General features: G+C 44.9%; 1 protein-coding gene and 1 long non-coding RNA gene across 6 annotated transcripts in view; one reads left to right on the forward strand and one right to left on the reverse strand.

The window, feature by feature from the left end:
• The window catches only part of APOB (apolipoprotein B), a 38,237-nt gene extending 15,807 nt beyond the window's left edge, over positions 1-22,430 (reverse strand). Inside the window, exons 1-20 of the mRNA XM_019756811.2 lie at positions 22,245-22,430; positions 21,848-21,886; positions 20,723-20,838; positions 19,349-19,494; positions 16,891-17,044; positions 15,900-16,055; positions 14,274-14,398; positions 13,495-13,580; positions 12,148-12,367; positions 11,175-11,402; positions 10,835-10,952; positions 10,580-10,726; positions 9,613-9,824; positions 9,107-9,344; positions 8,360-8,536; positions 7,135-7,326; positions 6,040-6,207; positions 5,351-5,562; positions 2,649-2,828; positions 1,701-1,822 (exon numbers count right to left, since the gene is read on the reverse strand). Coding sequence (XP_019612370.2) covers positions 1,701-1,822; positions 2,649-2,828; positions 5,351-5,562; positions 6,040-6,207; positions 7,135-7,326; positions 8,360-8,536; positions 9,107-9,344; positions 9,613-9,824; positions 10,580-10,726; positions 10,835-10,952; positions 11,175-11,402; positions 12,148-12,367; positions 13,495-13,580; positions 14,274-14,398; positions 15,900-16,055; positions 16,891-17,044; positions 19,349-19,494; positions 20,723-20,838; positions 21,848-21,886; positions 22,245-22,317 — 3,109 coding nt within the window. The 5' untranslated portion in view covers positions 22,318-22,430. The remainder of the gene's footprint in view (positions 1-1,700; positions 1,823-2,648; positions 2,829-5,350; positions 5,563-6,039; positions 6,208-7,134; positions 7,327-8,359; positions 8,537-9,106; positions 9,345-9,612; positions 9,825-10,579; positions 10,727-10,834; positions 10,953-11,174; positions 11,403-12,147; positions 12,368-13,494; positions 13,581-14,273; positions 14,399-15,899; positions 16,056-16,890; positions 17,045-19,348; positions 19,495-20,722; positions 20,839-21,847; positions 21,887-22,244) is intronic.
• LOC109461063 (uncharacterized) overlaps positions 16,402-26,658 on the forward strand; it is an 89,942-nt gene continuing 79,685 nt past the window's right edge. For all 5 annotated transcript variants that reach the window (XR_012496267.1, XR_012496268.1, XR_012496266.1 and 2 more), the window contains exons 1-2: positions 16,402-16,441; positions 20,999-21,156. This is a non-coding gene — a long non-coding RNA (uncharacterized LOC109461063). The remainder of the gene's footprint in view (positions 16,442-20,998; positions 21,157-26,658) is intronic.

Raw genomic sequence — 26,658 nt, forward strand, 5'->3', positions numbered from 1 at the left:
TTACATGACAGCGCAGGATTTTACCTTAAATGTTTAACTTAGTGGTGTTCATACATTTGCTCAATCTGCAAATATTGATTGATTGCCTGTCATGTGCTAGGCACTGCTCTTGACACAGGGGAGTCCATGCTCTCGTGGAGCTTACATTCTAGTGGGCGTGTACAGACAATAAACAGGTAAATTACTTATGTCAGATGGTAATAAATGTTACGAAGAAAAGTACAACTGGGTAAGACAATAAAAGTTAGAAAGGGCTAGAAGAGGTGCTATTTCATGTGTGGTGGTCAGAGAAGTTTTCTCTCATAAGGGGATATGTGGACGGAGACTTGAATGAGGAGAAGGGCTGAGACATGCTACGTTCTGTGGGGAGAGCATTCCAGGCAGAGGGAACTAGAAACGCGAAGGTCCTGCTGTGGGAAACACTTGGCATGTCCAGGGAACAGTAAGGGCTTGAGGTCCTTCTGTGTGAGGCAGCTATGACATCTCTATATGACTCTCCACCTAGTCACACTTCCTGGTTCTTGGCCATCCCTGCTGCCCTGCCTTCCCCTCTCCCTGACTCCTTTCTTTATAACAAGATTCCCATGTTTCCTTCAATTCATAGGCTTACCCATTTTATATCTTTTGTAAAATTGTTACATGACATTTGTTTTTTGTTTTGTTTTTTAGCACACAACACCCCCTTTCTCCATTGGGTCTTGTTTTTCTAATTTAATATGGTGACATACTATTCCTACACAAAAATATCTTCCGAAGTGAACATTTAAGTTTGTCCCATCCCCTAAAACCTGCTCGTCTAGTAGCCTTTTCCACCCCAGTAAATGGCATCTCCATTCTTTAGTTGCATAGGCCCACAATCTTAGAGTTATTCTGATTCCCTTTATCTCTTACCCTCAACACACACTCTAGCAACAGATCTTGTCAGCCTAACCTTCAAAATATGGCCAGAATCTGACCATATCTCAGACGTTCTCAGCTCCACTCTAATCCAAAGCACCACCAGCTTTGACCTAGACTATTGCCACAGCCTACATACTAGTTTCTCTGCCTTTGTGCCCTTAAAGTCTTTCCTGAACACGAGCATAAACCAAATCGTGAAAACTCTCCAGTGGCTTCTTATGTCACTTAATAAAAGCCAATGTCCTTCCCGCGGCCTACAAGACTGTTCTTTCCCCACTGGCCCCTATCTTTATGACCTCCTCTTCTACCAGTTACCTCCCTGATATCTCTGCTTCAGCTATGCTGGCTTTCTCCCTTTCTCTCAAACATGGCAGCCATGCATCTGCCTCACGGCCTTTGCACCTCCTGGCCCCTTAGCCTGTAACACTCCTTTCATTTGGCTTATTCCCTTACCTCCCTCAGGTATCTCTTTTATGTTCCCTTTACCAGTGAGACTTTATCATTCCAAATGGCACTGCCTTCCTCTATCCTTCCTCCCTGCCCTACTCCGACATTCTCTGGACCCCTCTGTGTTCTATTTTTCTCCTCAGCACCAATAGTTACTTGTTTGGTTACTTACTGTAAACTCCATGAAGGCACGGGCTATCTCCCCTGTTTCCTGTTCTAGCCTCAGCTCTTAGAACAAGCTTGACACTTATCAGTACAAATTTATTAAATGCATTAAATTAAATCTGTTCTCCTTGTGCATCCTGGACCTGAGAAGGAGGGCAGTGAGGAAGACTCTTTGTCTGGTTACTTGCCTTCTGTCTGAGCTACAAACTTCAACGTGTCCACCAAGCCTTCGCCCTCTCTCTGGAGTTCGTAGGTTGCGCTGGCAGAATACTGCTCTACTTCTCCCGTCGGCTTCAGTTCCAGTTCAAACCTGAAGATGTTACAGTGCATATGGTGCGTGACGTTAGAGCATTCCATGGTCACGACAACGTCCCCAAAACAACTCAGCTTCAATAGCAACAAAAATATGGTCCTTATTGTAACATCGTTTTTTTGCCCTTAACTAGTGATGATCCTCATGATCCCTTTCAGTCCCTCCAAGAGCTCAAGGCAATGGCAGAGCCTGGGATTCCCAGAGGTTTTTGGACAAGCAGAGCAGGTGTAGCTGGTTGTGTCCGCAAAGCTGAGAACCAGCAGTGGGAGTGGGGGGAGTTGAAGACAAGGAGCTTTTAAGCATGGCGAGGGCTTTGAACACATCAATGGGCTCTAGGAAAGGCCATGCCAACGTGTCCGGAGGCTCAGAAACATGGACACCGAAAAGGAGCAAATTGAAATCTGTGCTGTGATCCCCTTGTCTAATGCATAAGGGAGAAAGAGGGGTGCCAGGTATGAAGAGATGTTCTTAAAGGAGTGATTCTCAATGTCAGTGGGTGCAGTTTGCATGGGGGAGTGTGATAGAATCTCGTTGGTTGTTCATTGTTTGAGCTAAGACTTCCCTTAGGGCTTATGACTCCTCACCTCCCAACACTGCCCCTCCCCTCCCACCTATGGAGAAACTCAGGGGTAGGTTCAAATTTTAGGTAGGAATTGTGCACCCTTCAGGTGTGTTGGGCAGAGGACTACTGTTTTCAATAATTAAAGGATGGGGTAAACACCTAAGGCTGTTGACACAGGCCTACAACACGTAGCATATTTTCTTTGCCCTGCTAAGTGATCATAAAGCAAAAGGTGAGCAATGCTGGGCAGGCCCATCTGACCTGGTGTCTCCAGTCAGAGGATAGTAAGGAGAGTCTGTAGAACTGGCGTTGGAGTAAGCACCGTTGATGCAGTAGTTCAGGCCAGTCAAGAAAGGCTTGCAAAGTGACCAGGACTTTCTGGTCTCAGGTAGAGGTGGAATCGCTTCCATTTTGGTGGTAGAGACCAAATGCAATATGTTACTAGTGGAGAAAGAAAAAACCTGAGTTATCATCAAGTCATGAATGGAAATGAACACCCCTGGTTCTCACAGCGCACATGCTCCCTTACCTTGCTCTCTATCGCCCTCTGTCCACACCCACCTCAAATTCTGATTTATTCAGGAATAAATCATAGTAAGAAGACCATCAGCAAGGCTAACGATCACAGTGACTCTGCACCAAGTTCTCTTTTACATTTGTTATCCATTATCCTCACAACAGTAGGCATTAGGAGTCTCTTTTTACACAGGAAACAGAGGCTCCGAGATGTTAAGTAATGATCACTGGGACCTGACCTCAGGTGTGCCCCTTCCTACCTATGATTTAGGGGAAGAGGGGCCCCGTCTCTCTTACATCTGAAATCTCTTAGTCTCTACTGGCTTCTTTCCACTGGTATTAAACACTCTCGAGTCTCTTCCATTGCACACACACACACACACACACACACACACACACACAACTTTCTTCCCTTTCTAGTCCCCTCTTGTCTCCCCCACAATCAAGAAATTTGTCTGTCTTTGCAGTCTCCACCTTCTTTCAACACCCTTCTCTCTGAACTGTGATCTGACGGCCTCCCCCATCCTGCTTTTGGAACTGCTCTCGTCAACATGTCCAATCACCTTCTTGCTCTTAACTCCAACGGACATATTTAGGTTTCATCTTCCTTGATCTCTTGGAAGCATTTAGTAGACTTGCTTACTTTTGGCCAGACTCAGACTTTAGAGTCTGTAACCCCTAAAAAGTTTATGGTATCCTCCACCCAAGTATGTACTTAAAAAATTACTAAGTGCAAGAAAATTCAACAATGCCCTGATCTCGTCCAAGGATGCTTTGATATATCATGTTCTTTCCTCAGTATTGTTTCTTCATTTTAGGGGTGCCCTAAGACAAACCTATGTTGATAACTAGAGCCCTAAGTGCCAGCTTTGGCTGACCTCTGGGGCAACCCACCTGGGCTTCTATGACCTGCCACAGCCTCATTCCCCTTCTGCCTCTCTGGTCACTCCTCACTCTTTGCTGCTTATTTCTCTCCCCCTTTACATGTTTATACTCTCCATGTTTCTTTCCTAGTTTTTACATCAATTGCCCCTTGATTTCAATAACCTCTCATGCCACTGACTCCCAAATTTGTATTTGTATCTCAAACCTTTTTACTGAGCTCAGACTCATTGGTCTAATTGCCAGCTGGAGGTTCTAATTGATTGTCTCACAGGACTTCTAACGCAATACATCCAAGCCTGAGTTTGTCATCTTCCTCCGTACCTTCCTTTTTCAAAGAAGGGTACCCCCTACTCTCCTTTACGCTTTCTTTTGCCTCACCCCCATATCCAGTCAATCACCAAGCACTCAGATTCCTACTTCCTAAGAATTTCTAGAGTCAGCTCACTGTTCCTTACACCCAGGCCCTCATCTGGTGCAGGCCTCTGTCACCTCTCACCTATGCATGACTGTGACAGACTCCTAAGTGGTCACCCTCTCTCCAGTTGTGCCTCCTGCCCATCCATTTTCCGCTCTGTACTCAGAGTATTTCTCCTAAAACACCAATCCCTATTTATGCTCCCACTTGAAACTCCTTTGCCCTCAGAAAAGTCCAAACTCCTGTCTGTCTCATTCAACATGCTTAGCATATATTAGGCAATTAAATACTGCTTTCACTATTTTTGAATCATATTAATGTGGACTATAGAAACTAAGCTAAAGCAATGTTTGAGGATGTCATTAAAAATGAAGTTCTCAATATGAGGTTGCAACCCATAATCGTGAGATTAGGACCTTCATGCTTTATCTACTGAGCCAGCTACCACACATCAGTATGTTCTTTGGTAATTTTCCTGGGAAAACATGTTCATTGCCAAGGATGATTTCTGTAGAACTAGTCTTTTTTCATTCTTAAAACCAACCAACCAACCAACCAACCAACCAACCAACCAACCAACCAAGCACAACCTAATAACAGCTAGTTAATCAGTAGATCTTAACACGTTGCGTACGGCGGGGTTTAAATCCCTCATACCCCTCTGTTCCGGCAGGTTTTTAAAAGAAACTACTTTAAAATGCACGCTTCTCTTTAAAGCGTAAATGCTTCTATGCCATTTATTATTTTTCTATAAATAATAGATTCTACAAGTAAATTATTCTATAAATTATTCTATAAATAATTATTCTACAAATAATTCAATAAAATATGCAAAGTAAAAAGAGTCAACAATAAAAATGAGAATTCTCGTTATCCGTCCTTAACGCATGGCTCAGAAGAAAAACGAAGATTCTCGTGATCCGTACGCAACGTGTTAAGTCTCCATTTCCTAAAATGTGGAAAACCAAGGAAATTGTAACTATTTAGTGAGTCTAGGCTAGGTAATCCCATACCTTCTCTCGCTCCATCACCCCAGATCCACTGGGGCCAGAATTATCTCAATTAGCTGTCTGGTCTGGCCAAGTCCTGCAGGTACAGTCTCAATTCTCTTTCCAACTGGCTAGTTAGATCTAACTGAAAGAATTACCTGCCACTGAGCAGCTTGACTGGCCTCTTTGGAGCTGGAATACTGAACTTCAGCTGGCCAGATTTTAGGGAAACTCGCGCTTCCAGGCCTGTCTCATGGAAGAAGTTGGTGTTCATTTGGACTCCGCTCCTAGCAAAGTCTGGAATGATGATGCCCATATTTGTCACAAACTCCACAGACACAGAAGGCTTTGTCACCAGTTCTGCCTGCATCTGTAAGTCAGAAAACGACCTATTCAGCTTTGTTCAATACCTTAGTCCCCTCAAGTCAGATCAGCTACCCTTCCCACCCCTGAACAAACATCTCTGGATAGCTCAAACCTCAAGAAACATGATTGTGGTTTGTTTGGAGGAAGAAAAGCCAAGTTCTCAGTTCTCCAGGGCCAGACAACACTGATACCCCACACTAAGAAGCACCCAAGTTAACGTTAAGCATAATATAAAAAGATGATGGAAATCCTCAGATATTGAGAGAATAGCTGAGTTCTCATGTGACTGCCATGCCCAGTGGAGCTAGCGAGGTGGTGCATCCTAGTGGAACCCTAAAGTTTTTCATAAAAATGAATGAAGTGAGTACATTGATGAGGTCCTTCATCTTGAACTGGAAACACATTTGAAAATTGCACAAGAAACCCACTCTGAAGGAAAAGAACAACCTGAAGAGTCAAAAGGTGAACAGAACAGGCTTACATCGGCTACGTCCAGTTTCACTCCAGCCTGGATTCCAGGAGTGATGACTCCAGAGAAAGACACTTGCAATGGTAACCCAAGTCCGGTGGGGAGTTCAAAGGCGTTGTCCATGAAGATGTAGTGAAGAAACAAGTCATTCTTTGAACCTCTCCTTATGGCCTCCCCAATCTGTAGATCCGACAGGGGAGAGTAACTAAAAAGTGAGCCTCATCGAAGTGGGCTTTGTGAAATGCACTTTCCCATACATCAGACAATAATTGTTCTTCTTCATCCAGAAAGGAAGGGACTAGCATATTTTGATTAGCTGAATAATTTAATAAGTACAGATGAATGATTATTGATTTCAGTACATTGGGATATTAAAAAATTGCCCTGGATATACATCACATCATTTTTAACTAGTGATTCAGAAAGTATTTAAGAATATTGTGAGGACTCAGATTTTTATGGACTTCAAGTCTCATAGTATGGTATGACTTTTTTTTGGAGTCCAAATGTAAATGAGTGTTTACTTGAAATACAATATATTATGGTAAAACCAAATGTTTGAAACCAATGAGCTATTGAGAAGATATACATACTAGTATGCATTTGTTTTTATTTCGTATGACATATTTAGAAAATACCTTCAGATCTGTTTTATTAAAGCCAACATTATTATTTATTAAGTCCTAGGGAGTATATTTTGATATTTTCTCCTTTCTTAATAAATTAATAATAATAAAAACTACAACTCATATTTAGGTAGTAGATTATGGTTTGTCAAATACATCCTTTCATAATCATTGCATCATTTCAATGTTAAAATAAACCAGTAGCATAGGTAGAGGAAAATACACTTAACATTGTTTTCCAGATGAACAAATGAATGCTCTTAAAAGATATATCCAGCAGTATGGATAGCTTAATTTCTGAATGCTACCAATTCCTTGTGATCCAAGAATCTTCTTCACTAAAATTCAAGGCTGACCTGTCTCTTTGAAGGAAGTATAAGCGTTTTCGCTGGCTTACATGGCCAGGATTTTAAGTGAATCTGGGAGATCTAAAAAGAGCACAGGCTAATGTCATCACCTGTGATGGGTCTGGCCCACTTACCATTTGGGGGATCCCCTGCAGAGTACGGACACCATTCAGGAGCAGCCTTCCCAGGAGCTGGAGGTCTTGGAGCTTGACAAAGCCAAGCTCCTCTCCCAAGATGCGGAGGTAGGCTCTGGCTTCTGGGAATTCTTTGGATTTCAAATCTTTGATCAGCTTGTCAATGTTGTTCATAATTCCATTGACCATGTCCTGGGATGTTAACAACAAATGTCTAGTGAGATGTTAGCACTGTCCAATACCTTTAGGTTTCTGTTATGGTCTGGGGGCCTGTCTGCTACAGCTGTGATGGACCTAAACACAAACACTCAGGGTGGGGATCCAAGCCAGACACTGAAATTGCTCCCACCTCTTGAAAGATAGATAACTTCTTCAAATTGAGATGAAAGGGACAGAGGTGCTTCCACTTAGAAGATGGAGGAGGGGCTCTCTGTGAGATCTAGGAGTAAATTATTGCTCTGCTTCTCAAACTGAAATGTGCATGCAAGTTAACCTCATTAAAATGCAGGTTTTGATTCAGTAAATCCCAGTGGGGCCAGAGAACCTGAATTTCTATCAAGCCAATTTCTGTAATGCCAATGACTGGACCACACATTGGGTAGCAAAAATTTAAAGAATAAGAAGCTCCAGATTATACAATGTATTTTCTACTCATTAAGTGGGGGCTGATGCTAGCTTCAAGATGAATTTTGCTTTCATTAGCTAATGTACTGATGTGCGTGAGAGCCAAAGAAAGAAGTTAGCCATAATGAAAAATATGAATTTAAAAATGATAATAGTATCTGCTTATTGAACAAGCAGTATCAGAGTCAGGCACTCTACTGAGCATTTTACATAATTTCTTTCATTTAGTCTTTAAATAACCTTGTGAGACATGGGTTAACACTTTGGTGATGCAGAAACAGATAGACATAGTATCAAGGAACATACCAAGTGTGCATAGCTTGAAGACAGTGAGGTAAGAATTCCAATCCATGCCCCCGACTTCACACTCTTAATCAATATGCTAGAGTCCCTCTATCGAGTCTGGTTCCTGGGCACACTGACTCTTTAGGAGGCCCATAACTGCTGAGGATCCTGGCTCTTACTCCCATGGGGTTGGTCAATGAAACCCATAGTTGTCACAGCCCTTAGATAGTTCCTTGATGACTTCCAGACTTTGATAAGAATGTTTTTGTATTGAGACCCAAAGCTCTCCTTGAGAGGATACTTAACAAAAACATACCTGCTCATGTTTATCACCTTTGGTGTAGCCAAAGTGGTCCACCAAGACCTTGGAGACACGATCAGGAACTTTACCATCAACCCAGTACAAAGCCTTGTTGACACTGTCTGGGAAAAATCCCTGCTTCCCAAAGAAAGCTTCTAAGGTTGGCTCAAACCCTTTTCCTTCCAAACCAACCTGAAAAAGAAAATCAGGCAAAAAGAAAAAAAAAGCTATTGAGTTCACTGTTGTTTTTCAAACTCCCATTCCTCTCTTTATGTCCATTTAATTAAACAATTATTTGATGACTACTACAAGGCAGGAACTGAGCTGAGCACTCCACAGGAGTGGTATTATTTAAATCTCGGTAGAATCTTCAAAGGCAGAACTTATTTTTGCCCTTTTTTAGAAGAGGCAACTATGGTTCAGAGAGGATAAATAATTAAAGCAAAGATTCAGAGTTGGAAGTGGGTTTGGGGTTTGAACCAGATCTATCTGACTACATAGCCCATCCCCTTCCTTGGATTTTGGGTCTCAGGACTTCTCTGAGACATCTGCATGTCCATTTATACTAAGAAGTCATGCTTCAGATGACCGCCCCCACCCCCACCCAGCAGGGAGGCAGGGAGGTGAGGGAGGTGGAAAGGAGCAGGCCTCAAGGGGGTGATGTGGAACTAACTGCCAGATGATTCTTGTTCCTCCCCTCTGGTTCACGGCTCCCTTGACTTTTTTATTTACAGAATGGGCTAGAATACATAAGACTCTTACCTCAAAGAGGTCAGATGGAGAAAATCCAAAGACAGTGAGGGTCGTTTTCAGCATGCTTTCTTTGGGAAGGTAATTATTTGGATCAAATATAAGGTTGCCTTCGATTTTGGCTGACACTGGGTCAAACGATGGAAGAGAAATAGATTTGGAAAGGTGATAGTTGCGGGAAAATTTTTTGAAGTCCATGACAGTTGGAAGTTGAGAATTTTCCAGAGCTTCTTCCACTAATTTTTTCAAACTAGATGAAAAGAAGGAGTATATTTTGAGCCGACACATCATGTTACATATGCATGTCTTCTCTCATCCCAAGAAAATATGAATTTCCAATTGCTACCAAAGTCATGGGTTTGCCCCAAGAGTTTGGCTCAGGTTTGCTGTACTTTTTTGCACAAGTGTTTGTTCCAGAACAAAGACTACTCTATAAAGAGCAGGCAGTAACTAAATCCAAATTGAAGTTTGGAATTTCAGCCCTTTGTATCAGATGGGGAAAAATCGCTCTTACTTACTTCTGGACATACAATTCTTCTGAGTTTAAGATGTTGGCGAGGTGGGAAGCCACAAAGTTCTTCACTTGCTCATTCTGTTCCCGGGGGAGAAGTTGGGTGATTTTGCTAATATCTGATGAGGAAGGGTCTTTCATCAGCATGAGATAAGCTGCCAGTCGCTTATCCCCTGGAGAGGCAGCATCAAGGAAAGTCTGAAGAAGGACTTCCCGGACCTATAGCCCAAAGAGGAGACAGTTATCACTGCCCTTGGGTCAGAACACAGAACAAGGCTGGCAAACATCGGCATGGTCTGCAAGCAATTTATTATGTGCAAGTCGAATTTCTCTCTAATAACTCTTCAAATGCTGGTACTGAATCTTCTTGCCAGTGTTCCCCAGAGCAACCAGCTCATAGAAGGGTTCTCAGAAAACTATTGAATGTACGTCAAATTCAGTTTTATGAAAACACACAAGTTATGGCCAAGTTATGACTTGTTGGAGACCTGCCACTAACTAAACATGAAGTTGTTTTAACACAAATTATTTCAATATGAGGGTAAAGGTGAGAAGGGATAGTGAGAGTTTGGGGCTAGTAAATAAGGTAGTGTCCAAAAATATGGAGAACGTGCCTGATTTTCCCCAATCTCTCCAAGCTAAGATAGCTAGGTTGACTATCCTAGTTTGGAGAGATTGGGGAAAATCAGGTATGTTCTCCAAAGATGAATGAGAGTGAGAATGATGGTCATTCTGGTAGAAAGATAGCACGTCATGAAAATCTCATATTCTGCCTGCTGGAGTAGCAGCAAGGTCAAATATTTCTCTCATGTTCACATACTGCTAGGCAGTGAAGTCAATCAGCTCATTGCAATTTGCAATTAGAAAGCAGCAGAATAAAGTCAGGTCCATCGAACAATGAGATTTAGAATCTCATTCCAAATCCTTGTCAATCTGAAGAATGTTCACCTTCAGCCCTCCTCTGTGGACTTTACCTCATCTTTAATTTCCATTTTCCTCAGGGCTTGGATGGCAGCCTTCTGAATCAGCAGTGACGGCTCTGTGCTTTGGATACATTTCAGGATTGAAGACGTGAGTCTTGAGGTTAGCTGCTCCATTTTTCCACCAATATTTCCAATGACCTGCATTGAAAAGCAACAAGAGGGAATCAGGGTGCAGAAGGAGAAGGGAGGGGTGTCCAGGAAAAGTGCTTCTGAAATGATGATTATTATACAGGAGACAGAAAGTACCCTCAGAATCAAGTAGGTGTGATCTTCATTCCCGGTGCAGTCATTGTGAATCTGCTCCAACAGGTAATCAGCAATGTCCTCAAGGTCTTGAGCCACGGGAGAGCCTGTCTTAAGATATCTACAGAAAAAGAGTTAGGACTCAGTGAGCATAGGTAGGTGTATCTAAAAGTCCAAACATGCATTTGTTGATTTCTTACTTTAAGTCATTACTCTTGCAAAGACCAGTAGAAAAACCAAAGGGTAAGCCTCAGAGTTTGAACTTTGAAGAAGGGGTACCATCTTAATACAGAGATGTGGGGTCTTCCTCAGCTCTGATGAGGAGAACTAGTGTAAAACTCACCTGTTGATCACGTGACCCAGAGCATACAACGTGGCCCGGCTCTGCTGCTCCTTTGCTATGTTGAAGATCTCCCGCAGCCTCTGGGTTGAGGGCTCTGGGAGCAGTGCCACCAGGTAGGTCACAACATCTATCAGAAGGGGGTTGGCTTTCTCACTTTTCAGCCACTGAAGGATGTGAGTGTAACACTGGGGCTGTCCGCACTGAATCAGGGCTTGTAAAGTGACGGGGCTGTGAAGGAAAGGGCAGAAAACATTACATAGATCGCCTTCAAGACAGTTGAAATATGCTTGGCCCCTGGTGTTCCCGCTGTCAGGAGTGCCCTTATTTCCCTTATTCACTACCTGAATCCAAACACTTTCAAAATCTAACTCAGATCCCAAGAACCAGGAAGCCTTGACCATGCGTATCACCCAATGGAGTGGCACTACGGAGGCAAGTCAGAAGAAGGACCCTCTGGACTTATCACCATAACAGCACTCCTTTGGTCAGAACACAGAATATGCCAGACTAACACTGGCATGGTCTCATTTCAGTCCTGTTTCTTCTCTGATCTTCACAGCACTAAGAGCCAGCGCCTTTCTTGAAGCACAGAGAAGTCACAGTATTATTTTGTTTGCCCGAGTTCTCTCTCCACTAGCCTATAGGCTTCTGAAAGGTACAGACTTCTTTTTCTCTCAAACCATCCAGGGTAACAGAATGAGGAATTAGAAGACACCCATCAAAATGCAGGAACTATTTTCCTCCTATTTTAACACACAGATACATATCTGCCTTGGATACACCTTGTTGCCCATGGAACTCTAGGCACCTTAGCTGGTGGTATTTCTCTATCCAGCAAACATGAACTGATTGACCAATTGACTGACTGGCTTGATATTTCAATGGTCCCCGAGCTTCTCTGTTTGGCCAAGGTTTCAGCCAGCTACCACAGGTTTATAATCTACGAAGGACGCTGCAACCATTAAAGACATACCTGGACACCTTGACCAGCTTTGGCAAGAGGGATGAGATTGCCTCATTGTTGAGGCCTCGCAGCTCAGTGACCAGCTTATTGAAGAGGTTAGCTCTCTGGGCATTCTGCTCGGACACGTGTAGTTTTTGCAGCTCCTGGAGGGTCTTCACAATGGCCTCGGCCTGCTTTGGCGATGATGTAGATTTGGTGCTCTCAAAGGCGAGAGCCACCTCCTTGGTACCTGGAAAGAGGAATGTATCAAAGGAATTCTGGCTTACCTCGACATCTCAATCTCTCTTCGTCTCCTGGAAACTGGAAATCGGTGAGATTCCAACAAAGGGGAAAAGGAAACTACCCTGTACTTGATGCCCGTTCTGTATCTGGCTCTGTGCTAGGCATTTGACTTCAGTGTTTTCATGGACTCATCATACTATCCCTGTGGGTTAGCATTCGTCTTCAATTTAAAGATAAGGGAACTAAGACCCAGCTTCGAGCAACTCACCTTGTGCAAGACCTCTCTGGGTATAAGAGGCAGAGCTGGAATTGAATCCAGGCTTGTTTGAACCTGGTAGCAGATTACCTCTTTGCCCAAAAGAACTGGTGAGGAGATGCTGCTGCTGATAGGGTGACAGCTGAGGCTACAGCTGAGGCTCACCCATCATTTCTTCCAGTTGAATCTAATAGCAGTTTGTGGGGGAGGAGGAGACTCTTTTGTGTTTCCTTTACCGCACTGCTGTGACCTATGCTCCGGAAGGGGGTTAATTCAGCAGGGAAGCAAGGTGGAATGGAATGAATCCTGGCTTAGATTAGACCTATGGGCTCATTTGGCACCACCTCTAATATTCTCTGACCTTGAATAACCCTCTTTATGCGTCGTTTTCCCTTCTGTAGAATTAATATCAGCAGTTACCACCTGACATCACAGGTTGCTGAGAACAATGAGATAATGCATGAGACAGACTTAAATACAAGACAAATGCAGGGCTAGAGTTGGGCTAGAGATCTCTAAAGTCCCTTCCATTGGTAAAGACCTTCCTGATGCAGAAGGTCCTCTCCAGCTTGTCCCTGGCCCTAGGCCTTATCACAAGGTGTACGAGTTTGTCAGACTACCAAAGGTAGATTTAGGAGGCCAGTTTCCTACTTATAAAAATGTGGGAAGGCTTGGGAAACTTCTCCCTTTCCTGAATCCCCCTTGTCACTTGATGTTCTGAAATGAATATGCTTTTTCGCTAGAGTAGCCCATAGCCAGAACACCAGAGCCCACTTAATTCATTAGTCAGCAGATGTTTCATGTGGCTCAGCAAAGAGCTAAACCATGATGCATGGAACGTCTTGGGCAGTGGCAACCACATGGATATAAAGTCTTACCTTCATCAAAGAAGCGGCTGTTGATCTTAGGTGTGTCTTCAAGTTTCAAAGTCTGTGTAACCTGTACCATCATCCCATACTTGTTCCTGGTAACAAAGGGAGCATACCAGGTAACCAAGGATGGCCAGCTCCCCAAAGCATACAATGCTTTTCATGTTGAATGTTTTCCCATGTCCACTTCTACCCAAATCCTGTCCATCTCTCAAACCATGGTTAAACCCAGCCATCCTGACCCTCCTAATGGATAGGGCCCACCTCCTCCTGGCCATACTAGCTGTCCTTCCATCAAAAGACATAAGCACCCCATACCTTCAACCTGTTCAGAGTACCCAGAGGGTAGGGACTAACTCTGTGCCTCAAAATTCTTTCATATCTCCCACAGCACAGTGCCAAGACTATAGTGGTGACTCCATAAACATGAGTTGCTTGATCAATTTTCCAAATGGGTTTAGATACACAAGTCTCCAGTCCAAATTCCAAATCCTCCACAAAGCCCTTCTAACCGGGGCAGCCTGCAATGATCCAGGCTTTTCCTGATCTATAACCCTTGAAGTCTGGAGCTCAGATGTCTCTTGTTGATCTCAAGTTGTTTTGCATGCCTAAGATTTTCCTGACAAATCTCTTGTTAGCTTGAAAAGGGGGACAGGGATGGGCTCTGCTTTGTACCTCTTCATAACCCTCTCCCAGGCATAGCCTAGCCTGGATCAGGGTACCTGAGAAGCATTCAGCTCACATAGACACCCCATGTGATGAATCGGGGGGTGCAGCAGGTGACCTACTTGTAGGAGAAAGGCAGGAACAGGTTTTGTTCCTTGCAGATGGCTTCTGAGACATGCTTTCTCTTGGCGTCCAGAGTGTACTGGCAGGACTGGCTGCTGCTGATCAGAGTAGACAGTGGTCGGGTCTGTGAATAAGATGGGAGAAACGCATTTTGATCAGTCCCTGGGGCTTGAACTGGAGTCTTCTGCCATAGACATTTACCTTCAAGGAAGAAGGGGAGGAGGGGAATGGGAATTATGTACCACTAGACAAACTCAGTTAAAGAAGAGAACTTGGTACTTGACATTTAGACAAAGGGATGCAGCAACTCGGCAGATCCAAAGCTGAGTCAAGGTATGGACTCTTCTTATTCTGTCCAAGAGACGTCTCCTTTCGCACAAAGTTCATTTGGCCTGGTATCCTATACATACCTGTCCCACCACACATTGACACTTCACACACTACTGCTCCTTATGTTTTCTTAGAAGCCCATCCTTATAGCTTTCTTCCATTTACATAGCCTTTGTATCTTTCAGTCTCATACTCCACATCTTCCGTGAAACTTGGAGTCTAGGCTCACTGACGCTCACCCATCATTTCTTCTAACTGGATCTACTAGTTGCTTTGCCCAATGAGCTATGTGAATAGTGCTTTCTCCTTCATGCTCAGGCCTAGGACTGCTTGTCTGCCCCGCTCAGTTGATCACTTTAACAGGAACGCCACATACTGTCCTTTCTTGGCATGTGTGAACCATGTTCCTGCACTAGACTGTAACACCCTGAGGGGAAGGTCCATGGTTCATCTGCCATTGGCCCTCCCTCAGTGCTGCCTAGAGTGGGGCTGAGCACACAGCAGCTGCTTGGAAAAACAAACAAACAAAAACAAAACAGAAAAAAAGAAAAGAAACCCATGCACTGGCCTCTGCTGGCTGTGGCGCTTGTTCTCCCTGTTTTGGGCCAAGGACCCAAGTGACCAGGAGCACTGCCAGGCATGACTGCTTTGTGTTTGCTGAGCTAAGCTATGATTCATGTCCCAGAGGTTGTTACAAGGCCTTAGGCCAGCTCAGGTGACATGGTGCTATCTGACCGCTGTTGAAGGACAGCACAGAAGGGTTAGTTCTGAGGGGTTGGCCCAGGCAGGAGGCAGAGGGCACAGGCACTGAGGGTCATCCATGGGATGGGAAGACAGGACTCTGGAATGTTCTCAGTTATGTCGTGTCATAGGAGTAAGGGAGAGGAGAGCAGAACACAGGTCTTGGGACTGCCGTGGAGGCTGAAGGCTTAGAGTTGGGGACACTCAGCCTTTGCCCAGGAAGGAGCAGCAGGTGGCTTTGCTCCCCTACTTTGAGCCTTGGAGCCTCCTCAGGGACGGACAGTCATTACTCTCAAATGATGGCAGGTTTGGTACAAGTGACAGAATGACAGCAAGAAGGGCAGCGCTCTGGATTGGGAATCAGAAACCTGATTCTAGACACATGGCCTTGGGCAGTGCTTTCCTTGTCTGGGCCACAGTTTCCCACTATAGCCTATATGAGGAAGCGGCGGGGCGGCTGCTTCTCTGAGAGCCCTACTAACTCTAACTTCCCAGAATATTAGTAACAACCCAACATACTGCTGGGGGAATAGCAATGTTGATGGGAAACTTACCATGCCTTGGATCAAAGCAAGTGGGCTAACTCCTGTGCTAACAGGCTCGAACCCATCACACTTCTCCAGGTTTCTTTCAATGGATATTTCTGTTGCCACGTTTCCCTTCCTTGTTTTCACGGTAAAGTCACTGGAACAGTTTCCATACACAGTATCCTAAGGGAGAAGATACAAAAGGTGCATTCAACATGGGAAAACATCTTTTGGCACTTTGGGAAGGCCTGGGAAAGGAGCCTGGGAGAAAAGGCAGGAGCAGCTTGGATGCGGAGACACTTTCTTCCTCACAGGCAGAGTGTGGGCTCTGCATGCGCCCAGTCAGCCAGAGGTGGAGTGAGAACACCCATGAAGGGTGGTTCTGATTCTGACACACACTCCAGCCAGGCCTCCTAGGATGCAGCCAAAGCTGATTTTACGCTCCGTGCTCTCAGATTGTTTTCTCTACTGCTCATCTACGGCATGTATTCCAATCTGCCTTGTGTAATATGTGTCTTGGTTCTGCCCCCAGGTCCAGGGAACTCCCTGAGGAAAGGCCTCTGCAGAAGGTCTGTATTCTCTAAGTATAGAACATAGAATATTCCAAGGGCTCAAAAATGATCATGGGACTGGAGTGAATTGAATACTCTCTCAGATTAGACCTTGAAATTCTTAAAAGAGGCTGGCAACAAGTTCAGTTATTTTCCATGTTGAAAATACATAGAGGCTTTCCTGTGTTACACGTTGTGGAAATGGAACAAAATCAGACAACAGAGTAGGGTGATCAGGACTCCCTAGAAACTGCTTTAAAATTAGATCCAACCTGCTCAGGATGATGTCCCTGAGCCCAGAGGACAGGGAGAGCCTGCACACTGGGGTTTCACACCAATGAAGGGCCTCCTGTGTAAACAGCCGTGCAGCTGAGTCAAGGATCCACTCTATGTAGACGGAGGGAGCCAGCTTGAATATGTGAAGGTGGGTTCAGAGGGTCACTCTTCTCAGCTTTCTAAATTCTCACCATGAACAACACTTGTTTGGCCTCTTCTGTTTCCGGGGGAACCAGGAGGGCGGAGATGATGCCCCTCTTGATGTTCAGGATGTGTTTAGGCTCTTCCTCCTCTGGGTAAAGTAAAACTTGTTTGCCTCCGGGAATGGCCAGCCTGAGTTCGTACCTGTCCCAGAGAGAGTGTGGTCACAAAAGTATCCGTTCTCCATGCGGAGCCTGTTGGACATAAGTTGGGTAGCTCTGCAGCCTCTTTTTCACTTACTGTTTTTCTTTTTACATCTTTTCTTCATAAATATACCTACACACACACACACACACACACACACACACACACACACACACATATATACATATGTGTATATATATACATATATATACATCTCTGCTGCCGTACTCCCCACAGAACAACCACAGGGGTTTCCATGCACCTCCACACTCAGACAGTCCTACATAGATGTTTGGGTGTAAACGCCCACATGTAAAGATTTTGTGATTGCTTGCCTTATACAAATGGCACTGCATTAAGCACACTTTTCTTTATTTTGCTTTTCTCACTTAATTATACCCCATGAAAGTCCTTCTGAGTCATTTGGTAGCACTCTGACAGATTCTTTTTAAAAAGCTGCAAAACACTGAATTCTGTGTTTATATATAATTTATATAGACATTCCCTATTTAATGGCATCCATTTTCTTTCTGGAATTTTTTTTTTTTTTTTTGCCTCATGAACAACACTGAAATAAACAACCTTATGCACACATTTTCACACATTCCTGCTTTTCTTTTTATGGGCTAGAGTCCCAAAATTTGGAACTTCTGTGTCAAAGACTATAGTATTTTTTTCATTATAATTGATATTGACTAATGGCTCTCATTTCCACCAGCAATGCATGAGAGCACCCCTATCCTCATAGACCTGCCAGCAGCATGTGCTTTAGCTGCTTTAAATTTATTTTTTAATTAAAGTTTATTGGGGTGACAATTATTAGTAAAGTTACTCCCCTGGGTATCTACCCCAAAAATCTGAAAACATATATCCGAAAAGATATATGTGCTCCGATGTTCATTGCAGTTTTATTTATAGTGGCCAAGACGTGGAAACAACCAGAGTGCTTCGATAGATGATTGGATAAAGCAGATATGGTACATATACACAATGGAATACTATTCGGCCATAAGAAAAGATGAAATAGTGCCATTTGCGACAATGTGAATGGATCTTGAGATTACATTTTTGTAGTCTTATGTGTATAAGGTGATAAATATCTTGCTACATTAATTGCATCTTCTGACTGCTAGTGAATTTGAGCCTCTTTGCATACATTCAATGGATATTCACTCTTTGCTATGGTCTCAGGCCATGTCTGAAGCCTGGGTCAACTTTGATCTTAGGGATTTTCCTTAGGGAACTTTCTTTTGGGGGCTTCAAAGGGCCTGGTTGCACCTGCTCTAGTTAAGTCAGAAAGCAGAAAAGGAGGCCAGGCATGCCTCCTACAGCCCTACATTCTCTCAGAAAACTCCAGACATGGCGATGCAGGCTTGGAAAGCCTTGAGGTAGTCAAGAGCAGGAGACCATTTGGTTTGGAGGAGGGTAAGGACCAAAAAGTAACTACTCACTCCCTTCTGTCCATTACTGCACCCCGTTCCTGCATATACATTGAAGTCTCAGATAAAATAAGGTGGATTGCTGAGAGATAGAAGCATCAAGACCGACTCTGTGGAGAAAGGACTGGCTTCTGGGTCTAATGTTCAACAAATCCCAAGATAGGCAGGGAGTTGCCAGTGCTACCAAATCCACAGATCTATGACTGCTGGTATTTGCACGCTTTTAGGACATTACAAACTGACTTGGAGAGGAGGAAGGGGTGGTGTTCAAAGTATTTAGCAACTGGTACAACATCACAGACACTGATCAGTCCAAAGAGAAGCCAGCTGCAAACCACAGGACCGGCCTGGTCAGTGTGCACTGGCCGAGTGCAGGCCTGTGAGGCCCGTGCTCTCCCTGGGTTCCCTGAGGCTGGGCCTTTACCCCCGCTGACCAGACCCTGCACTGCCATTGGCAGGACACAGCAGCGTGTCCCGCTGGGTGCTCCCTGAAGACCATCAGGCACCAGCTCTTGCTTACTTCTTTAAACAAGAATTTATGTGATTGGACAAACCATCTCAGCTTTATTGTCTCAAGGCGTTTAAAGCATAAGATCTTTTAGAAACACACTTAAATGGTAAGTAGGAGAACTTCACCAGGGGAGGGTAAATAATGCTTCCCTCTTTTTGATTGTTGTGAAAAATCAGCGATTCCCTGATCCATGGTGAATCGATAATCAATTCTGGGTGAATACAGAATACAGAACACACATGTTCCTATCTCAGCACATGTGTGCGAGTACACACACACACACACACACACACGCACAAAACATCCAGTGGCACCCAAAGCTTCAGAAATTCAAATGCACAGGCCCAGCCTTACTTGGACATGGCTGCAGCAAACTCTTCAGAGTTCTTAGTCTTCTTCAGCAAGGCCTTGCCCTCAGGGTTAAAGCCATACGCCTCTTTCAGGGTACACTGGCTCGTCTTTAAGATGAAGCTGCAGAGTTGGGGGACTTCCAGCTCGATCTGCGGAGACAGGGTAGCCACACAGTAAGACCCTCCATCCAGAACGTGAGGCCCCTGCGTGGCCCAGGGCTTACTCTCCAATCAGGACACCAAGGGGAAATGCTATTGGAGAACAAGACGTCTGCTTCCCAACACCACGTGTGTCCCTAACAGGCCTCAGGAGTTCTCAGGAACCCACCTATCCTTAGTCCTATTTTTGATCTCTTCCATATCCTGGAGTCCCAAATTTCTTAAGTATGCCCTTATGCATGTAAAGGACTTTCTTTGCTGTTGTTTTTTTAAATTGGTTCCAAATATACTCACTTTAGGAATAGGTATCACTGGTTAGAAAAGACAGCCTGGGAGTGAGAGGTAAGAAGAAAAACAGGAAGCAGCAGAAGGCTATCACTGGTTTCAACAGCAAATGTTCCGTTAAAGTCACCAAAAAAATCCAAAGAAACCAAAACTGTATCTATGGAGGACTACTCAAACATTTGCGTATAGCTGGAGTTTAAACAGATCCCTAGTTGTTATCCAGGAACTGTTCAAAGAACTTTCTGCAATGATGGAAAGGTTCTACATTCGCACTACCTAACATGGGAGCCACCAGCCATAGGTAGCTATTGGGCACTTGAAATGTGGCTGGTATGACTAAGAAACAGAATTTTTACTTTCGTTTCATTTAAATAGCCACATGTGGCTAATGGCTACCTTATTTGACCACACAGATGATGGGGCGCTAGAAAGAAGAGGGCAGCTTCTTGGCCTCATTTCCCCACCTGAACCCCAATTGTGGCCCTTAGATCTGTTCCGTAGGAACATGCCCAGGAGTACAACCAGTCTCAATCAGAAGGCTTTATTCGAGAACAAACTGCATGTTTACATTTTTCTTTTTCTCCATTTGTTTTTAGTAACAGATGCTATTTGACTTAGATTATAAAAACTGCACTCTACAAAGCTTTCCTGAGATACCACTTCCCTTGGCTCACCCATGGGGCTTCTTTCATCATGTTAAATCTGCTGTCCTACACTGCTGGTATTCTAGACCACCTATTCCAAGCATACTGCTGATGGGAAAATAGATCTGGTTGGAAAAATTCTGGGGCAGGCAACTTTTCAGCAAAGTGGCTGACTTTCACACTGGGGGTCAGTCTCAGCACTTCGAGATTACAGCCGTCCTGGCATGAGCTGGGTTTGCTCATCCGTGGATTCTAGGTCCTCACGTGGCCCCCTCCTTCTCCCCTCATACCTTGCAGTTGATTCTGGTGACGCTTCTTGAATCAGTCGTCCCAGGGACTCCGCTGGAACTCTCAGCCTCATAGTTGTATACGTACTTCCTCAGGTGCTTGAATCTAGTTGTATCTTCTAAAGTGAGGAGAAATGTCAGCCACAGAGGAAAAAACCCCTCTCCCAAGGATAATCAATTCTGGGCAGAGAGGGCATAGACAATTGAAAAAAGTGTCTGTGTTATTAAACTCACACTATTTTTAACTGACTTTGTATTATACTTAATTTTCTTTTACAGATTTAACTTCTCCACTATGTTTTGCTGAGGCTAATGTTTAAATTAGCTGGCATTCCTTGAATATATCATCTGGGTGCAAGGAGGCAAGTGTCAAGTAATGGGGCTCAGAAAGTCTATAGGAGAGACTGGAAGATTAAAGAGTTGACACCATAAAGCAGGTATCTAATGCCTTTTCAGTTTGAAAATACCATAATTCTTTGGCTCTGTTTGGGTTCTACCAAATACTTCAATAAAGTTCATTAAGAGTTAGGGGCATCTAGCTGACTTAAGAAACCCCCAAGAAGGACTATCTGGATGTTTCCACTGGGCTTGAGAGGAATGTTTTGAACAATTTGAGAAAAAGAACATTTGGGTCACGAGCCCAGATTACAGTAATGCCAAATGTCCACGAGATGGCAGTGCTGCTCCACCAGAGGCCAGCTTGGGCTCAGGAGAGCACGGAGTAACACTGCAAGGCCAGCTCCTTTGACCCCTAGGGGTCAAGTAAATACAAAGGGGTGAGGGTCTGGGTGTCTGCACAAAGGTTAAAGTCAGCATTTCCTCACCCTCATGTGCTTTAAATCAATGATTACCACTGGTAAACAGGATGGTGATGTCTCCTTAAAGTGTCCATGGGCCAACAAAGTGACACTCCTTTCCCTACCCTACCCCTGACCGAGCTTTTGGGACAGAGCAGAAGGGCAAGCACAAGAGTGTTGAGACTCCTTGGGGGTGGGAAGAAGCCCAAGGAATTGGCTTCTTGGCTCTCAGAGCAGGACACAACAATCACAGCATCACAGCATCCCGAGGCACAGATGGGTAGGGTGGGGGTTAGGGGTACCCTTCCTTGCCCAGTGGGGAATGCCTTACTTGGACAGCTGGGGCTGAGATTCTCCAGCACTTCATCTTCTGTAAGAAAAGAAGAAAGACAATTGTGGATCTTGCAGACTGGTCCTAGGGTCTGACAGGGAGGACACTGCCTGCATAGGGTTTTTATCTTTTAGGAGGAAGCTGGTTCTGGAGAACCTGCTCCCCAGCCCCTCCTTCCCCCCACCCCACCCCCACTCCCATCCTGAGTCTGGAGGAGCCACGTAGCTGGCCCTGTTATCCTATCCCCAACTGTGACTGCCCTCCTTCTGACCCAGGCCCAAGATGCCCCAGCCATGGCTCCTGTCACTGGCTTCTGCCCCCTCTGGCTTCATCTTGGATGCTCCCCCAGCACCGCACCCCGGAAGGCTCTGGGCAGTTTGGGGGCTGCCTCACTTACGTGTCCAGGCGCCTGTGGCAAGCAGCAGGAGCAGCAGTGCCGGCACCTGCAGCTTGGCCCCCGGCGGGCCCATGGCCGACCTGGGCAGGCTTCCTCCTTGCGACTCGACTCGCCTCACACCACTCGCTGGCAACACACAGACGGGCACCCAAAGGCTGGGTCCCTGTGCACTGATGTAAGAATGTGCACCCGGCGCCCGCGCCCTATTTTATAGGAGGCCACCCTCCCAGGGCCACAGCGGCGGAGCAAATTGCAAAAGGTCCAAAGGGCAGCGTCCCGGGCCTGTTTGCTTTTCCACACCAGGCTCTTTTCTGAGCCTCAGGAGGGCTCACGATGAGGGGGCTCAGCTGGGACCCAGCCGTGGCCACACCCAGCCTTTCCTCCAGACAGGCCTGTCCAGCAAGGGCCTCAGAGGGTGGGGCCAGTGGGCCTGGCTCCTGAAAAGCCTACCCTGACCCAGCAGTGCTTCCAGGAGATGACCAGGCAAGGTGACAAAACCCACCCCTGCTCCCTGCTGTGACTTTGTAGCCATTTAGGGACCCAGTCCTTTACAGTGTGTTGGAGACATTTTCCTCTCAGTGCTTCTCCATTTTGGTGGACTTTGGGTTTGCATGGCCTCCCTGAATCCTGATCAGTACCTGTGGCTGTGGTTACCTGTTCTGAGTTCAGACTATCAGGAGGGAGCAGAGAGAAAGGGGAAGGAGGGAGGCCTGGTGAGTGACTAACCAGAAGTCGCCCTGAGGGACAACCAAGTGACAGTCACAGTAGGAGTCCAGGGGCCCAAATCTTCCAGAATCCCCATGAAGTGAGGTCTTTGGAGAAGACCAGCATCCCCTCTTCAGCCCTGCTCCGTCCCCTTGGGCAGGATCTTCTTGGGAAATCGCAAGAAGGAGAGGAGGCTTTTTCCTACATGAACCAGCTCCCGAGTTGCCTCCAGGGGTGTGGAGGCCAGTGAGGAGAAGCAGAGTAGTGGACTAGACATGCCACGTTCCACTTAAATATCCTAGAAACTTCTCCATGAATCCTTCCTTCCTTCCCTAGGTGCTGACGTTTCCCACGGGAAACTTCCCCCGAGGCGCCCTTCCTCTGCCCAGCTGTAGGAAATCAGGCATAGTAGAGCTAGCTCAGTAACACTGATTTGACTGACCCTGAAGCAACCATAAAGAGTGATTGATGGGTTGGTGCTGTGATGGGGTGGATGAACGTCTGACACTGGCCGTAGCCACACAGCAACTCCAATCTGGTTGGGGAGAAAAGATGTGTAGACAGAAAACTGCGGTGAGCAATGAAGGTAGGCTGTAAGCAGCGCTAACCTGTGTGGGGTATCAACTCCTGGAGGAATGCAAAGTGAACAGTGGGCGTGGAGGGGGCCCAGGAGCAGTGGAGAGGGGCTATGGATGAATAGATAGCTGAAGCATTTGTGGCCAAGTCAGTACTTGTTATAATAGTCGGTTATTTATGAAATATATTCAGATATACATCCAGGTGTAACAAATACTTGTGACGTTGTTTCAATCTTCCGATGGCAAGGCTAATGGTTCTAGAAGGGTCGTATTCTGAAGTAGTAATAGTATAAAGACCCCTGTTCCCTCAGAAGACTCTCACCACGACTTTTGTCTTGTTCCCGGCACTTAGGCCTTGACACGTCTCACTCATGTACAGTATTGTTGTTTTTAGCTACGAAGTCCCTGTGGGTAGCTAAACTCTCTGCAGTGGTCAGTGGCTTCACCTCCATGGTATATCAATATGGTTAAAGGTGGATATTACAAAGGTCTCAACCCAAGGCTGGCAACCCAACCCTACGCCACTGAGTTGTGAAGGATCTGGAAAAAGTAATTGTCCTGAAACCCCATTTCTTTGAGCGCTTTCTTTGAACTATTTTATGTGGGCTAACTTGCCACAGGACGAGCTGCTGTATTTCAAGGAATGGTCCCTCCTCCACGTGTATTCACTTTAAGGAGAATGGGGGAGAATACTTAGTTACAAAGACACCAGACAGAGATGGCTAACTTCAATTTACGAGCACAGTCCAGGCTTTCTGTGTTGAACAGAGGAAGTCAGTGTCCCATAGCCAGCAGCACTTAGAGGACATCATTTTTACGATTTGGGAATCAAAAATGCATCTGATAACTTGGATGCAGGGAAAACTTGTGGGATGGTTGGATGTCCCTGAGTGGATTGTCGTGACCTCTAAAGGAGGAAGCCTAAGACTGGAGTCAGGTTCTCGTTCTTTCCCTGATTTCCTCTGGAAAGCTCCACCCCGTGTGGGGCTTCAGCCAGCAGCAGAACTCAGCCTCTGACAGTACACAAGCACCACGGAACGCATGCTGCATTGTTGAGCTGACTGCTACACTCTCAAGAATACTATAAGGAATAGTGCATAGATTTTCCTTAGTTACAAAATCCACTTAGATCTTTCTCCAAAAGCTATTTGAAATTATAGCATTATATGTGACCACAGATAGCACCCTTCCGCCTTCCCTTTAAGTAGTACATTTCTCAGTTGCCTCCCCTAAACATGTTTTAAATTTCAAAAGAATATCAACCAGTTTTCATAGAGACATCAAGTAGAATCAGGAGTCAGGAAATCTAGTATAAGCCACTCATTGAACAGAGGAGATACTAGTCTGGCTGTGAGCAGCGCTAACCTGTGTGGGGTCAGCCTATGTAAAGGAAACCAGTGTGAGTATTAGACTCAAGAAGACCTGGAATAAAGTTCTACCTGGGTTCCTTGTGAAGTTTGAAACCTTGGGAACATGACTTCACCATCCAAGCCCTCTGTTTAGTCATCCCTAAAACAGGATTAAAAATATCTACCTTCCTCATAGGAATTTTTGTGAGAATTAAATGGAACAATTATGTAAATAACTGCATTGATTGCATGATGGCTGGCGAACAAAAGAGAATAAATGGTAACTGTTATCATTTCTTATGTGTGTTAGAGTGGAAGTGTATTTGTTGGGTACCTATTTGAGCTAGCTAACCACGGTGTATATGCAAACAGAGGTTTATGGAACAAAAATAGGAAATTGGGGCTGAGGAAAGGGAGCAGAAGCAAAAACAGGGCATTCACGAGGGCTGTGAAGAGCTGTGACTGAGTATCCATTTGTCTCTGATGATTCCTAACATTTCTGGGTATTTGAAATCACAGTTCTCTCTGGGGGAAAGGCAGCCATCCTACATCAAGCAGACAAGTGACTGTTGCAGAGACACGTTCTGATGTCATAAAGATTAATCTCAGCGAGTGGCTATGACTTATCAGCTTCTAAATGCAAAGTCCCATGGGGGGAACCATCGGTCTGAATAATCACGGAGCTCTGGGTTCCCATTAGGAAGCTGCCTGACTAGTGGAATTCCAAGGAATTAGATAATGCAGAATATACCAGTTATGGCCTCTGGAAGTGAAGCGATGCAGTCTGTTTATCTGCAGTGGCCAGAAGGGTCCTGGCCAACAACTATGGAAGCTATTAAATGCCCCTCAGAAACCCAATATTCTGAGTTCAGTGTAGTTCACATATTGAAATGAGTGTTCAGTACATAATTTGGTGAATACAAATGAATGAATCTGTGCCATTCATTCTACCCCATTGCTACCAGGATATTTATATACAGTGACCATGATGCTAAATAACTTTCAGTGGCATAAAATAAGGATATACAATTTGATACGACTTATGTCCAGTTATGCAGTTCACGCAACTCGTTTGGCAAATAGGGACCAGTATTGACAGTGATTAATTAGGCTATCTCTTTTCAGCCCAGGGCAGCATTATGATTGCAAATGATGCCCAGAAGCTGGAAAGTAAACTTCAAGAATTGTAGAACAGAACTATGCCCAGTGTGGTCTGTACCTGGCAGTGGTACCACACAAACACATACACACAAACACAAATAAGAAATGTCAAGAAAAAAAATTGGGCCTTTAGGTGGAAGATGGTGGAATGGGCCAGTGTCAGCCAAATGGAGACATTACTGATGGATGAGTAAAGAATCTCCTTCTATGAAGAAGCCAAAAGAAACTTTCCTATTCTGTCATTGTTCTATCCAAGACGTAAGGTCAGAATGTTGAACAGCAGTCCTTCCTGGGGGCAAGAAGGCGGAAGTCAGCACTGCTCGAGGTGTGTGGTAAAGTCTATGTGAGTGAAGTGTCACTTCCTAGACTACACAATCTCATCCATCTACGCTTCCAGGGCCTGCACCAGCCCCACCTGCTTTGAGGAGCCTTTCTCTGGGTCCAGCCCAGATAAGACCTCTTGGCGTCTGACCCTGATCTTTTATCAGTCAGTTTCTAGGCAGGGCAACTGATCCTGATGGGTCTTCATATAAACCTTCTATTGTTGCTCTGAACGTATATTTTTCTCTGGTAATATGATTTAATTTTTCACGTTTACATAGTACCTTGCCAACCAGAGAG

Source organism: Rhinolophus sinicus, linkage group LG05 (genome assembly GCF_036562045.2).
Source record: "Rhinolophus sinicus isolate RSC01 linkage group LG05, ASM3656204v1, whole genome shotgun sequence".
Taxonomy (NCBI): Eukaryota; Metazoa; Chordata; class Mammalia; order Chiroptera; family Rhinolophidae; genus Rhinolophus; species Rhinolophus sinicus.